The sequence below is a fragment of the Triticum aestivum genome, chromosome 7A (genome assembly GCF_018294505.1).
Source record: "Triticum aestivum cultivar Chinese Spring chromosome 7A, IWGSC CS RefSeq v2.1, whole genome shotgun sequence".
In the NCBI taxonomy this organism is placed as follows: Eukaryota; Viridiplantae; Streptophyta; class Magnoliopsida; order Poales; family Poaceae; genus Triticum; species Triticum aestivum.
In genome coordinates, this window is record NC_057812.1 from 87,352,823 (window position 1) to 87,368,308 (window position 15,486).

The 15,486-nt window shown below is 44.1% G+C and overlaps 1 protein-coding gene and 1 pseudogene across 1 annotated transcript; one reads left to right on the forward strand and one right to left on the reverse strand.

The window, feature by feature from the left end:
* Positions 1-249: 249 nt before the first annotated feature.
* On the reverse strand, positions 250-3,272 carry LOC123150856 (uncharacterized). Its single transcript, XM_044570671.1, has 2 exons — positions 2,001-3,272; positions 250-733 (listed from the first exon to the last, which is right to left on the reverse strand). Exon 1 carries the CDS (start codon positions 2,847-2,849, stop codon positions 2,295-2,297), a length of 555 nt encoding a protein of 184 aa, XP_044426606.1. The 5' UTR covers positions 2,850-3,272; the 3' UTR covers positions 250-733; positions 2,001-2,294.
* A 2,104-nt stretch (positions 3,273-5,376) lies between these two features.
* On the forward strand, positions 5,377-15,056 carry LOC123149563 (probable LRR receptor-like serine/threonine-protein kinase At1g06840; annotated as a pseudogene).
* Positions 15,057-15,486: the final 430 nt, after the last annotated feature.

Here is a 15,486-nt window from a genome sequence, read left to right on the forward strand (position 1 = left end):
GCATTGTCAACCATGGCAATGGAGACGAAGATAAAGTAGTCATAGCGATTAGTCAGAAGCTCCAGCATTCAACTAAAAGAACAGGCTCAAGCATTTGGCACATATATCCAGTTCATCAACTAGTTCAAAATCAAAATCAATTCGCACACACCACCACACGTGTGTCATGAGTGAGCATGCACATTCTACTCTCTTTTTCTCATGCCATAAAGGAGAGTAAAATAGCTCTCCCTTCACTAGCAATGTGGGATTAAACTATGTTCACATAATGGGTGACTTCTAGATTTCTTATAACAATTATTATCATGGGACATGTGGTTGAAAGCCATAATGCATGCCTAGCAATTCTACAAGTTTACTCAATATTAGCATTTCGGTAAAAATAGTAGACTAGTATAAAAATGTAGAACTCTACTCCCCAACTGAATTATGATGCCATGCTGGTCTAATTAACATGAAACACAAGTACGCAACCAAAATTAAATTAAACCATCTCAGTTGAAGTTTCATTTAACTAACATCAAACAGGTCTCATAACTGGAAAGGGACTAAATTCAGATTACATTGAAGCTATTTCGCAAAATAGACCATATATGGCTTGCAAAATAGCTGCACGCTTCCATTCCCATGTCAATCGGAAAAAGATGTACTAAACAGCTGCTGCAGTTCCCATTCAAAAGGATGAGTGGATGATGCCTCACGCTCCACATTAAGTTACTTCTAGCAACTTGACCTGAAATTCAAAGCTCTTGATTTATTACCTTCCAGAGCACACGTGGTGATTCTTTTATAGGGTATGCATGAAAATGTAGAAACTAATATGCATTGATGTCCTTAAGGTCACTTGATAGAGAAACGCATCATTTTTCTTCACTACTACATACACAGAAATTGGGAAGCATGCTTGACAATTTGATCCTGATTCGTGCATTCCAAAGTAATCTAATACCCGAGCATTCTGCAAAATTGTTCAGTAAAGAACAATGATGTAATTCAAGTGTTTCATTTTTACTGAGATAACGGAAGAAAATATAGTGAAGCATATACACAAGGGTGCAAATTATCCAATTCTAAGCCTTGATTTATCCTTAAGAGTTCAGCTGCTAACTACAGACTATGAAGTGAGGTCGCAAATGACAAAAGAAATACTCTCTCCGTCCCATAATATAAGATCTTAAGATCTTATATTATGGGACGGAGAGAATAGCAAACAAGCACAAAAAGATCAGTTATCTGAAACGATGGTACTATTTCAAGACGTAATCGCTACTCTCATGATATGTTTGTAACATCTGAAAAAAATCAAATCATGTAATAAATAACTGAGTAGTCCCTTCTTAAATTTTCGATCAGTATATCAAAAGCCTAATAATCAAGATACATTAACACTTGATCCAATCACATGGGCAACACAACACAATTAAATCAACAGCTTCTGAAAAGAAATCAACTTCTATTTCTACACGGTGGTGATTTGCAAACAAAAATCTGGAAAACAGGGGCACATTCATTTAAGTGAACAAGTCATAAATAAAGCAACAGATTTTAGAATATTGTGAGTTCTAGGAAAATAATCTAGGAAACTGGTTGGCGCCAAGGAAGCTGGAGTGCCTAGTAACAAAACATGCATTGTACAACTATTTATAATACTAACAAATTCATGAAACTCTATGCAGTTCTCGGAACAGATAAACTCTATGCAATTTTCAGAACAGAGAAACTATGTGCAATTTTCAGAACAGAGAACATCGTTATCCAAATGGCTTGGTGAGCAATTTGCAACAGTAATTAGATATCTAGATCGACCGAAGTAAAAACTAGATAAATAAATCTAACAAATACACCCTCTGTTCCTAAATATACGATGTTTTGGGAGTTCAATTTAAATTGCCAAAACGTCTTATATTTAAAAACAGGGGTAGTAGTAGATTACATACTCCATGTTATGAAGCATCCTGAAGTAGAGACAAGAGAAATAAATCTAACAAATAGGAGATTACCTACTCCATGCTATCAAGCATCTTGAAGCTTCTCGTCATCATCTGCGGCAGGCAGAGGTGCCATCCGTAAGAAGAACGGAAAAGCAGGACCTCTGTAAGGCTTGCCCTCATTGTTGAGCCCATTGTTGAGAAACATTTCCAGCTTGACGGTGTTGAGATTGAGCACAAGAAGATAGGAGTCGGTCTTCCTTATGGACCAGAACTCCATGTACACATAGCCAGCCCTCATTGCCAGGATGCGCACCCTCTTCATCCACTGATCACGACGAAGCTTCTTCAGATATGGAAACTGATTCAACAGCGAGACCTCCTTCTTGACCACCCATCCACCGTTGGCATCACGGACCCGCCGTGCTCCGCCATGTGCGCCACGCAGTACGATTCCCCGACCGCGACCGGCGCAGTCATGTACGACCACGCCATGGTTGCCGTGTCAACCACCAATATCTCCTCCTTCGCTTCGCAATAACAGTCCTTCTTGGTGTTGGACCGCCAGTAGGCGAACCGCCCGGCGGCAATGCCGTCGGTGTGGGGCCAGGCAAATCTGTAGCGCACCGAGCCGTTCTCGGCCCAGCTGCGGGTGCGGGAGGAGAAGACGACCGAGGCGTCGTCGCCCCAGGGGTCGGGCTGTATGGCGATGACCAGGAACGAGGCGTCGGCCTCGTCGGCGACGATGGCGTAGCGGAACGGGCGGAAGTCGTGGGGCGGCTTGAAGAAGACGGCGGTCCGGTCGATGGGGTCGTACACGGCGAGGTCCGTGCTGTAGCGGCCGAGGGAGAAGAGGAGGAAGCCGCCGTCGCAGCCGCGGAGGCGCCACTCGTCGTCGTCGTCGACGTCGGGGTGGTGCATGAAGTAGAAGTCGCCGCTCGCCGCGGCGGAGGCCAGCTCGGGGTTGTTGCGCGAGGGGGCCTTGATGAAGCAGATATCAGAGCAGTAGAGGGGGGACTTCTTGCGGCCGCGGTCGGTGACGAGGACGCCGACGAGCGGGGGCCTGCGGAGGGAGCCGAAGCGGCGGAAGACGGCCGGGTCGGAGGCCACGCGGCCCTAGCGCTTGCAGACGCGGGCGGCGCTGGCGAGCGACGCCATGTCGGGGAGGCGGCGGAGTATCTTCCCCAGGAGTTCGGCGCCGAGGGAGGCCACGGGCGGGGCCATGGGCTTCTTGAGGCTGGACCCCTCGCCTCTCCGCCACGGCTCCATTTCTTTCTGGCGAGATCGGCGGATCGCTGAACTGCTCTGCTCCGCTCTGTCTTGCGAGGGAGGGGGTTTCCTTCTGCTTTCTTGCCACGGGCGGCGCCAAGATGTTTGCTGATGTGGCGCCAAAATCGTTTCGCATTAGGCGCGCACCTATTTTTCGCGCCAAAATCATTTCGCATTGGCGCGAAAATAGACCCAAGCCTACCGAGGGCCTGTATATGTTTCAAGTTTTTTTTATTTTAAGAAAAATAATTTATGTATGGGAGCACCCATTCATCGTGACCGATAACATTTCATTGATCCGTGGATTGGCGCGGGCAATTTGGATCGGTTGCCCTGCCTTCTTCATCGTCTAAATAACCTAGTTCATCTTTCTCTCCATGCCCACACGTTTTTTTTTCTTTCTCCAGCGCCGCCCTTGTCTGCTTCGGTCGAACCACCCGCTCCCACCCCCAATGCACCCCCCCCCATCTAAGCTGCCAACCCTCACTCCATCAGACTTCCCTCCACCTGCGACGTCGTGGCATCATCGTCAACTTCATGTCGTTTCTTTTCAAGTCCTCGTCGGTGTCCCACCCCTCCCACGTTGATGTGCCACAGCGACAAAATCCTTCAGAGCGATTTGTGTATATAGTTAGGGTCTAGCTTGTGTGTTGGTGTCAATGGTGTGTGTGCCGAGTGCGTTTGTGCATGAGCTCGTATACTACCGTTGTACCACATGAGAGGACTCGAAAAAGAAAGATACTTCACTCGCACTCCCTCATAAAAAAGACTGTTGATCTCGGATCCACTTAATTTTTTTGGGCCTCCATTTGCTATTGTTTTGTGGAGGACATTTCAGTCTCATAAGAGCATCATCATTGGCATGAATGTCCTTGCCATCGGGAAAATAACCCACATTGGTGAGAAATCAAAGTGTTAAACTTGGGGTTTGATCCCTGTTGGGTTGGAGTACCACCACATCCTAATCATCCAACCATACATTGGAATCGTTTTCTCATTGTCACTATCTGTTTGATTTAGGGTTTCTTTCTAGAGTGAAAGCAAGATGGAGTTGATGCCCAGCACCCGCCGCCGCCGTTGTCCTATGATGCCATTACCCTCGTTGGAGGCATCATTGTGGAACCCCTTCGGCTCCAATGGCATTTAGATCTCGAGCTTCCTGGGTGTAAAACCAAGCTTCGACTATGGATGGAGTGTGCGTCGTTGTACTCGTTGCTCCTCCTTGGCGGCGTTGCCTTGGAGATGGTCTTCTGTCAGATATCGATGGTTCGTGTCATCTCGCAGTTTCGTCACCGGTTAGGTGGATGCGCGGTCTCGGGATCGGTGTAGACCCCGAGCGGTGGCTCCGGAGAGCGCATTTGTGCTGTAGAGCGTCGAATTTCATCACTTGGATGGTAGAGTTATCAGCTTGTCTGCGACACGCCCTCGTGCATGTGTGGAAGCCAAAGCGACGACTCTGGAGGGTGTCTTCTATTGCAAGGTGTCAATTTGTGTCTCTTTGGAGGCAGAGTCGTTGGCTCGTCAGTCAAGAGGCCTCGGGGCTGGTGTGCATTGTTGTGGTTTGTATGCTGTAGCGGCGGCTTTGGTTTGTATTGTAGGGTGTCGACTCTGGCCATGCGGGTGACATAGTCGTCGACTCGCAACATGGGGGGGTGGCGTGTGTATGGGGCAGTTGTATTGATTTTCGGCCATCTTCCTTAATAAACTAGATAATCCTCTTCTCCCACGAAAGCCGGAGCTCCTCCTGATTGCTCAAAACAAAGTCTCTCTCATATTTTTGATCCAGTTTTAACCATAATTTGTTCGCGGCGTAATTTTGACTGTAAACTTAACTAAATATGAATTATGTGTAGGAAAAAATGTATAATTGGAAACGTACTTCAAATATGAATACAACAAGATAATTATTGTACACATGTAATTTATATTTTGTTAGACAAATTTATGGTTGAAATTTGACCAAAATAGAGGTGCTCAACATTTTTATCCCTATTGATAATGATGGACCCACACGTCAGTGACGGGCATCTTTCCATCCCCTTCATCCCCGATGGCCGGTGAATCCATGGGAACGCATTGCTGCGGCGCAGCAAGCATGGCCAGCGGCGCCGGCGAGGATGAGGCGACGTCAGGGTGGGCGTGGCGTCCAAGTACGGCGTCTTTTCTTCCTGACTCGTTCCTCTTCTTACTTGCCTAGGTTTTGCTGGCCCAATCTGGTTCCGCCGACACCAGATTCAACGGCGAATTGTATGCGCCGCTGAGGTCAGGGGAGACACATCCCCAACCTCTCATTTCTTTTTCTCGCTTCCTTTTCAATGGCGAGCGACAGAAGGAACTGTCCAGGATCGAGATATGGAAGAACGGGTCTTGGATTGGATTCAAGAATGGAAGAGCATGGAAAGGTTTCAGCTTGCCGTCCCTTTCCTCCCCATTAGTCAATCCCCTCTCCGACCTCCAGCACAACACGTACTCCAGTTCTCTACTGTCTAGAGAACTCCGTGCTGCTTACTGCTCTTCACTTTTTAACTGGCCCATCGCCACCATTCTTGCCCCCTTCTCCTTCTATGCTTGTCATTTCCACTTCATCGTCGCATCGATCGACTCCTCTCCACCGGTGTCTTCCTTGCGCGGTATCGAATCCGTTCCTTCTTCCGTAAAAGTGTAGACATTGTAGCTTCTTTCCTGCTATGGTGTGGTGCCATGACCATGATTGTTAGCTTCCTCCATTACCATGATTGTTATTTGTTAGTTTCCTTCATGTTATGGTGCCATGACCATGATTGTTAGCCTCCTCCAGTGGATACACACGCTGTGCGCTGAGCATCGGCGGCAGGATTTGGACGCTTTTTTCCTTCCACCAAATCTCCCATGTCATATCAAGTTTATGCCTCAAATTACATAACCACTTGAATCCGTTTTTGGTGTTTATTGCTGTTACTGGTCGCCAAGCGCTTCGTGACTGTACGCTTTTCGCATAGAGTTCCTCAGATTTTTGAGAATTCCCGGATACAAATGTCAACTAAGTCCCAAGTACTATAAGGGCACATCGTCACGGCTTTGCTGACAAGATCATTTTCGTGTTCCTGGATCTGGACAAGTAACTGTTCCCCTCTGCTTCTTTTCAGGGGATTGGCTCTGCCATCACAAGGAGCCTGCATCCCTGAACTCTGAATATTACCGCCAAACCGGGGATTTTTCCTCCACAACGGCATCATGCTACGGTCCCGACTGTTCTATATTTGCTCCATTATCTTCGCATTCTATTTTGCCCATGTGCAACCGACGACTGAACAGATCACGGCACCATGGGAAGGTAAAATCCATCTTAACCACCATACCTCTTGTTTAATTTGGTAGGTGTTCTTGTTCATTTTACATTTTCCTCATAACCATGACCCACTTGAGGAGAGAAGCAAAGTACTCCCTCCGTTCCTAAATATAAGTCTTTGTAGAGATTCTACTATGAATCATATACAGATGTATATAGATGCATTTTAACTGTAGATTCATTCATTTTGCTTCGTATGTAGTCCACCTAGTGGAATCTCTACAAAGACTTATATTTAGGAACGGAGGGAGTAGCACACAAGTCCAGGGTGCTACATTTGGTTCAACTGGTCTGCAGTCGATGCTTTGAGAGCTATCAGAGGCAGCTTGAGTGATCCACTGGGTCGTCTCGATAACTGGAACCGTGGAGATCCATGCGTCGGAAATTGGTCCCGTGTTATCTGTTACAACGTAACAGCAAGCGATGGATACTTTCATGTGCGGCAACTGTATGTGCACAAGTGTTCTCCTTGTCAATCATGTCCATATCATTTATACAACCCTTCTCCTTTGCTTCTATTCTGGCTTGCTTTTGGTCATGAATTGAGAACTTGGGCTTGGTCGTATATACAGTTTTGTTGACTTTCTTAATAGATGATCATGCCATCCTGGATTCATCTGCAAACCATGTTATTTATGGTATCAGCATATTTGATGGAGCTGAAAGTGCAGTAAAAAAGGATGCAAAATGTGTATAGATGGAGTAGAGGAGCATTTTCCCTCTGAAAAGTGAAAAGTCTCATGCTTATTTTATTTCCAGATGAATCTAATTCCTGTGACATTTTGTTATGTTTCGCTTGGTGATATCCTCGTATTATGTGATTATAGGGAGCTTCTACGGTTAAATTTATCTAGGACTTTGGCCCCTGAGCTTGGCCAGCTGTCTCGCATGAAAATAATGTAAGTGCAGTGAGCTGAGCTCGCTAATTATCGTGTGGGTTGCCTGTTCATTTAATCCAGTCCTACATGCACAAGGGGCGACTGAGTACTTCTTTTAATTTTCTTTCAAGGGATTTTATGTGGAACTCAATTGGTGGGAGCATTCCTAAGGAGGTTGGCAACATTACTTCTCTGGAACTATTGTAAGTCAAAATCTACATCACTGATTAGAAACATGGTCTACCTGAATCAGTTTCCTTCATATCTTTCTGTTTGGACATGGAGGTCATCATTTTTCTGTATATGTTAACTTAGTTATTGCTTACAGGTTTTTCAATAAACAGTTGTTTCTCTGAGATGATTTCTGTCAGTTTTGCTCATGTGACAAGGTGTACATTGTTTATATTTGCAGGCTCTTAAATGGGAACCAGTTGACTGGTCCTTTACCAGAGGAAATTGGCTTCCTTCCTAATTTGAATAGGATTCAGATTGATCAGAACCATATATCAGGATCCATACCTAAATCATTCGCTAACCTGAACAAAACCGAGCACTTGTAAGTAGGATATGTTTTAGCCTCTCTCTTAACGAGTGATAGTTATCCTTATCCTAATGGATTTCCAATTTCTATCCAGTCACATGAACAATAATTCGTTGAGTGGTCAAATTCCACCTGAACTGTCCAGATTACCTTCACTTGTTCATCTGTAAGTATTGACCTCTGCACGTACCATAATATTGCTTTTCATTTATACCCTACTGACAGTATAATTGGTTTGCAGATTGTTGGATAACAACAACTTATCGGGCTATCTTCCTCCAGAATTATCACAGCTACCAAAACTGCTCATTGTGTATGAAACCTACTATTGTGCAATAGTTTGAATAATATATAGTTTTTGATTATTTTGGTTGGGTGGATTGGATATCAATCTTTGATCATGAATTGGACTAAATTTCTCGGTCTTAAATGAAGCTCTTAAGCAGTAGTTCTTCTTTATTTGTTGTTTTGTAGCTTGAATGAATAGTTTACGGCTACTTACAACTTAGGGAGCAACACAAACAAAGAATGTCTGCTCCACTGTTCTCTTTTACTGAAAAGTAGCTGCTGGCATGTTCCCTGTGCTAACTTATTCAATCGTAAGTTGCTTTAACTGGCATTAGCTCAGTTAGTTGTTTAGGATTACTTCTAATTTTACCCTGATCTTTACGGCATTATTTCTTGCCAGCAGTAAACCACTGAAAGCTTATATGCTGCTGAAACAATATAACTGCTAGTCAATTTTGCATTTTTCTGTTATTTATATACCATGAGTAATTCAAAGTAATTGGAAAGAGACCCATAGCAATTCGAGTAACTTCCAGTTCATTTTATTAGTTTTTTTTTCATGTCTTTGAGATATCACATTTAAAAGACATATATACACTCACTGTATGTCTAATTACCTCTTTTCAAAATGATCCCAGCCAGCTAGACAATAACAACTTCTCAGGAAGTTCAATTCCTTCATCTTATGGCAATATCACAACACTTCTGAAATTGTAAGTATGGTCTACATCTCTCGGATTTTGTAGCCATGTGGTCTAATGAACTATAGTGTTAAATAAGGACGATTTTCACATTGGTCATCATTATTGCAATGAGAATGGCCCTTAATTTGGTTGAGTAAAAGAAATAAAAAATCTTGGCTTGCCTTTTAAAGTATTATGAGAGTTTCAGATAATCTAATTGATATGGTCTACATCAGGAGTTTGAGAAACTGCAGCTTGGAAGGCCCCGCTCTTGATGCCAGTGGAATACCGCAACTTGGCTACTTGTACATATAATTCTGAACTACGTACTACCTATTTGTTTAGGAAAAAAATCTCACTCGTGATGCTTAGGGGAATTTGGCAGCTATCACTTGCTCTCATCTTTGTTGTGTTGTTTCAGGGATATTAGTTGGAATCAGTTGACGGGTCGTATACCATCTGGCAAACTAGCGAGCAACATAACTACAATGTATAAAAATAAGGCCCTCGCAAAGATTTCATGCCATTTTGTTTTTTAAGTATTATTTATTGATCCCTTTTCCCCCAAGGAAACTTCTATTTTCAGTTTACACTCACTTTTGCAAGTTGTGCAGAGATCTTTCCCACAATCGTCTTAACGGTTCTATTCCTGGAAGTTTCTCCGGCCTTCCTAATCTCCAAAGATTGTAAGTCTGATATTACATTCACCATGCTATTATGTCCTTTAATATTTGATAAAAGGGATAAATCTCTAGAAAAGGGGGATGCTCTTACTTTATTATTGCTCAATAGTAGTGAATTACTCCCTTTGTCCCTTAGGGTATTCTCGCATGGACAATGATTGATTGCAGAGTACCTTCTGCGGGTCCATGCCATGACAACAACTTTAATTTTCAACAAACATAAGTTTAAACAATTTTGCATGACAGTACTGTTCATGAATGATCATTTGAATCAGGCTGAGCTGATTTTTTTTTGTCTTCGTTCAGGTCAATGGATAATAATAACTTGGATGGTTCTGTTCCATCTGATGTCTGGCAAAATATTGATTTCAGTGGAAATAGAAGCCTGATATTGTAAGATCATCATAAACTGAACCTTCTGCTTCACCTTTTTGATTTTAGAGAACGGTATATAATTGACATATTTCTTCAGGACTGGTAATCTAATATCCCCCCTTAAATATTTTGCAGGGATTTCCATAACAACGCTCTCACGAATCTATCGAATCCTCTTACACACCCTGCGAATGTTACCATCCTGTATGCATTTCTATTGAACAATTATCTTTTCCATTTTTCAGATCCATTCGTCATTTCCAGTACCTTATATTTTCTTTCCTTTACCATCCATGTTTTTAGGTTATCTGGAAACCCCATATGCACATCGCAAAATCAACTGAATATATCTCAGTATTGTCAATCAATTTCAGTTGTTGTTCCTGGAGGTTCCACAAATAACAATACACTTTGTCCACCATGCTCAACCGACCTTCCTTACGAAAACATACTAAGGTCACCAATCTCATGCTTATGTGCTATTCCACTTTACGTTGATTACCGGCTGAAGAGTCCAGGATTCTGGGATTTTGTTCCGTACGAAGCTGAATTTCAATACTACTTGTCATCTGGTCTTTCATTGTCCTCGTATCAATTGGAAGTCTCTACTTTTATGTGGGAAGAAGGCCCGAGGTTGAAGATGAACCTGAAGCTTTTCCCAAACAACACTGCGTTGTTTAACTCTGGTGAAGTGCTGAGACTGAGAGACATGTTGCCGAAAAAGGGTTTCCCCCCGCTTTGTATACAAAGCAACCAACCGAATCATACAGGGATAGGTGTTGGGGCGGAAGCAGCACAGTCACGCCCAAAAGAAACAATAGAGAAAGAGCAAAAGAAACAAATGCCGACAACGGCGGATCAACAAAAACGAAGAAGTCTCGCGATCGCTAGGCCCACCGAGCTCATCCACTAGGCTCCAAGACTCCGAAGCGCCGGCACCAATCAACACCTCCAAGAAGGATCGCGACGATGACGACGCTGCTGCCAAGGGTTTCCCCCGGTACACGACGAGGCGAGAGGAAGAGAAGCCCCCGACGCCCTCCCGGAAGGACAGGCGGCACCCACAGGCGCCACCGCGCCGGAGTCGGCCACGCCGACAGGGGTTTCCCCCGATCCCAACCCGCACCTCGGGCGCTTCGGATCCCGCCACCAAACCAACCACCACCCTGCGCCAACGCGGTCGTGAGGCCTCCACGCCGTCTCACCACGGCACCGCGAAGTGAGGACAGCACAACGAAGAATCAGAGCCGGGACTAGGGCATCAGCACCATCGGCACTGAGAGACATGTTCACAGGGTGGCTCATCACGGACTCGGATATATTTGGGCCCTATGAGCTTATCGACTTCATCCCAGGGTGGTACGAAAATGGTATGTATATATGTTACTTTATCTTCACTCCACTCCATATTTTGTTTCGTTGCAATTTTTTGTCACCATGTTTAAATGGTCGTGTATAGATGTTTGTATTAGTGATCACATTACGTGCGCACATTCGAGCTGCCGAGGCCTCCTCTCCTCATTTTCCCCAATGCAGATCCCCAAACTCCACATCAATCGAATAAGCATATTACCGTTGCCCACTTGTCCTAACTTAGTAAGCTTCACTGTATGTCTCTGAACTTGCAACGAATTTTCACATGACACCCTCAACTTAACATGTCCCTAAACTTTTCCTGTTACCAAGTTCACCCTTGCTAACGTGATAAGTGTGCTTTCGTTCACTCATTGTCATAGGGCTTCGGCGCCTTTATTCTCAGTATCTTTTTAATTGATCAAGTTCACCCTTTTGTTGGAACCCTGCTGTATTCCCTGGGCCAAAGGCCAATATATGTATATGTACATGCCTGTAGAAATAAGCAAAGAAGAGAGTGACAAAACATCTAACAGTTTTCTTGGCTCGCGATAAAGAAAAAATATTGGACCGAGTAGAATGTAGTTAGGTGTACAGAAAAGAATAGTTTGGGATCTTAAATGAATAGTTTGGGATCTAAGAGGATGTGGATAGCACTGTTGTGGAAGTATCCATCATATATGGTGCTCTTTATCAAATGTAACCACTACAATGTTGCCAGCTTGGTATCCAGCAGTTGTACAATTATTGAAGAGAGAACTCACATGTTCCCATGCTTTCTTTTCAGTACTACCGCGTCGTACAAAGTCCAGTCTCAGTACAGGTGCCACTGTTGGTATTGTCATCGCAGCATTTGCTGCAGCAGCAATTCTTTCATCCCTCGTTACTCTCATCATATTGAGAAGGCGTTCAAGTCAAATTTCAAAGAGACGCACTGGTAAACCATCCATTTGTACTTTCTATGGTCTAAAATTGTTAGATTATTCATCTCTTTTTCAAATACATTGTAATATTTCAGTGATCCACCTTTTTTTATTCAAAACAGTTGTCACTTCTTTTGATTCTGATTTTGTTAGTACAGAGTTGCAGCATTGTATGTATTGTCATGACTTTTTGATATGAGTTGCTATTCATCTGAGCTTGTTGTGATGAAATTGTTATGGTCATTCGATGACAAAATTCTGCTGACTTTGCAGCGATAAGAATTCAGATGAAAATTGAGGGCGTAAAAGACCTCACTTTTGAAGAATTATCAAAGTGTACAAGCAATTTTAGTGACTCGGCACTAATTGGTCAAGGAGGGTACGGAAAAGTATACAGGGGGGTTCTGGTTGATGGAACAGGAGCTGCAGTAAAACGTACACAACAGGGATCTCTTCAGGGTTCAGAGGAGTTCTTCACAGAGATAGAATTGTTGTCCAGGCTGCACCACCGAAACCTGGTTTCTTTGGTTGGTTATTGCGACGAAGATAATGAGCAGGTTGTCCCTCCAACTTATTTTTTATATATACTAATCAGAAATACTAATTTCATCAAATGCTGCTTTATTATTCAGCTGCTTTCTTGTTCTAGAATGGGCTGTGGAAAATTTGATATCCATATCTATTGCGATCCATGTATCTGGTGAAGTACATATACATCAACACACATTATCAACCTATTTCTATACATCAACACACGTTTAGGTTATTTCTGCTAGATCAATTCAACACATTCTTTATTGTTTAGTGCAGAAGTGATTCCTTGTCCATAGACATTGTAAGCTCATTTTCTGTTGATTGGCTGGTATCGAGAGCTCATCTTCAGGGCACTCTTAATGGCAGAAGCTGACCTGTTGCTTTTTATGCCTAATGGTACTTAATGTTCGGTCCAACGTTATGATGATTAAACTCATACTGTGAACCATGTATTGCAGATGCTGGTGTATGAGTATATGCCAAATGGTACTCTACGTGATCATCTTTCAGGTTAGAACTTCGTTTCTGTAGCCACTAAATTGCACCTCAGAATTGTACATTTAGTCATAATTTCTGAAATGGCTTATCTTATTGAATTACTTTGTTCCACGTTCACCCTGTCAGGCAAGGGTGCCTTTTCTCTTGCCACAGATAACATAGTTACAGATTTACAGTCACACAATTAGATATTATATCCAGCTGAGAAATGATATCGAGACAAACGTATGAAATTTCCCTGTCGCGATCATTGTGCACACATAATAGTCTAGTGCATGCCACCTTGATGATAAATGCCTCTGTTCCATCAATAGTTCCTCAGCTAGAACTCACAACTGATCACAGCAGGGAAATTCAACCACTCGTGAGGTGTGATTGTATGAAGGAACCTAACTTTGGATATCTATGTTTTGGATTTTGATAGTCAGGCTCAAGCCAATGAAATCTCCATGCTTTTTTGCTTGCTTGCAAATTATTTTTGTTTAATTGTACGTGTGCTAAGAATATTCCTCTACCTTGCTTTTGGTGTGCTGCCTGTCCTGTAAAGTTCCTCTAACTGGTGCTTTATTTACGTAACAGCTAAAGCTAAAGAAGCTCTAAGTTTTCCCATGAGGTTACGAATTGCACTGGGATCATCACGAGGGATCCTCTATTTGCACACGGAAGCTGACCCTCCGATATATCATCGTGACATCAAGACTAGCAACATTTTATTGGACTCGAAGTTTGTAGCAAAGGTTGCTGATTTTGGTCTCTCGAGGCTTGCCCCACTGCCGGAAATGGAGGGGGTTGCCCCTGGTCATGTGTCCACTGTCGTAAAGGGTACCCCGGTGAGTATAACATCGTATATCTTGGCATCAACTAGTTGCGCATAAATAAGCATGTGGCACTTGAGGCGAGGATCTGTATCGGTTTTGAGTGTCACATATCTTTTTAACATCTAGTTCTCGGCGTCATGTTGGTGACACCGCATTGTTGATTTAGTTGCCGTTGTTGCACCATGCAGGGTTATCTTGATCCGGAGTATTTCCTCACGCATAATCTGACGGACAAGAGCGACGTGTACAGCCTCGGTGTTGTTTTTCTGGAACTGCTGACAGGGATGCAGCCCATTTCTCATGGGAAAAACCTGGTCAGAGAGGTAACCATCAAAGTTCAAATCGATGGAGCAGGGAATTGTGACAATAATACATCACATACACACATATGCAGGTTGTGACGGCGAACCAGTCAGGGATGATACTGCCGGTGGTTGACACGCGGATGGGACCGTGCCCATGGGAGTGCGTGGAGAGGTTCGCGGCACTGGGGCTGCGGTGCTGCCGGGACGAGACGGATGCGAGGCCGTCCATGACGGAGGTGGTGCGGGAGCTGGAGATGATATGGCAGATGGCGCTAGAGACAGATAGCGTGCCGTTGGAGTTGGAGTCGGAGTCGGTGTCCATGGACCCCTGCCGCACAGGCACGCAGCTGTCGTCGGGCGTCGTCCGCCGGGGGGTCGATGATGGCCTACCAGTACATGTCGTCGCCGGACGTCTCCGGCAGCAACCTGCTCAGCGGCGTGGTGCCCAGCACCAACCCTCGCTGAGAAAATGTGAGAGCCTAATTAGTTGGTGATGATGCTTGTGCTGGTAGGCAGGAGTATTAGAAATGTTTGAGTTTCATTTGTGCTGGTAGTTGTTTGAAATTCATTTCTATCCCCTGTTTGTAAATAAATAAAGATGTGTGTAATACTAAGGTATTAAATAAAGATGCGTGGGGTATCATCTAGTTTAGCAGGTGCGTGCCTACAAGGCTACAATATTAAGGTGCGTTTGCTGCCATACGATGTTTCAGATTTCCTTGCCACCACCAGGTAGGCAGGTCTCGCTGAAATTTTGGTCCAACATTTTGGAATTTATTTTGGTATAATTTTGTCTAAATTTCATTGAAGTTGGGCCATAATTTGAATTTGTCGCGGGAAGCTATTTGGGCACCCTCTGGAATTTTCGTTGAAACTTTGAAGCCCAAGTACAAACCGTTGCACATGACCCTTGTCAGGTCCACGGTAGAACACATCCTGTACATGCCTCGCCGTTGCCATGGCCACGTCCACAACGCCCGGAGCAACGCTCCCGGTCACCTCCCTTCCCCGTGCATCGACAACTTCTCCCACACCATGCTGGCTCTAGTGTATTGAGTGGCATGTGCTCGCCGCCCGTCCAT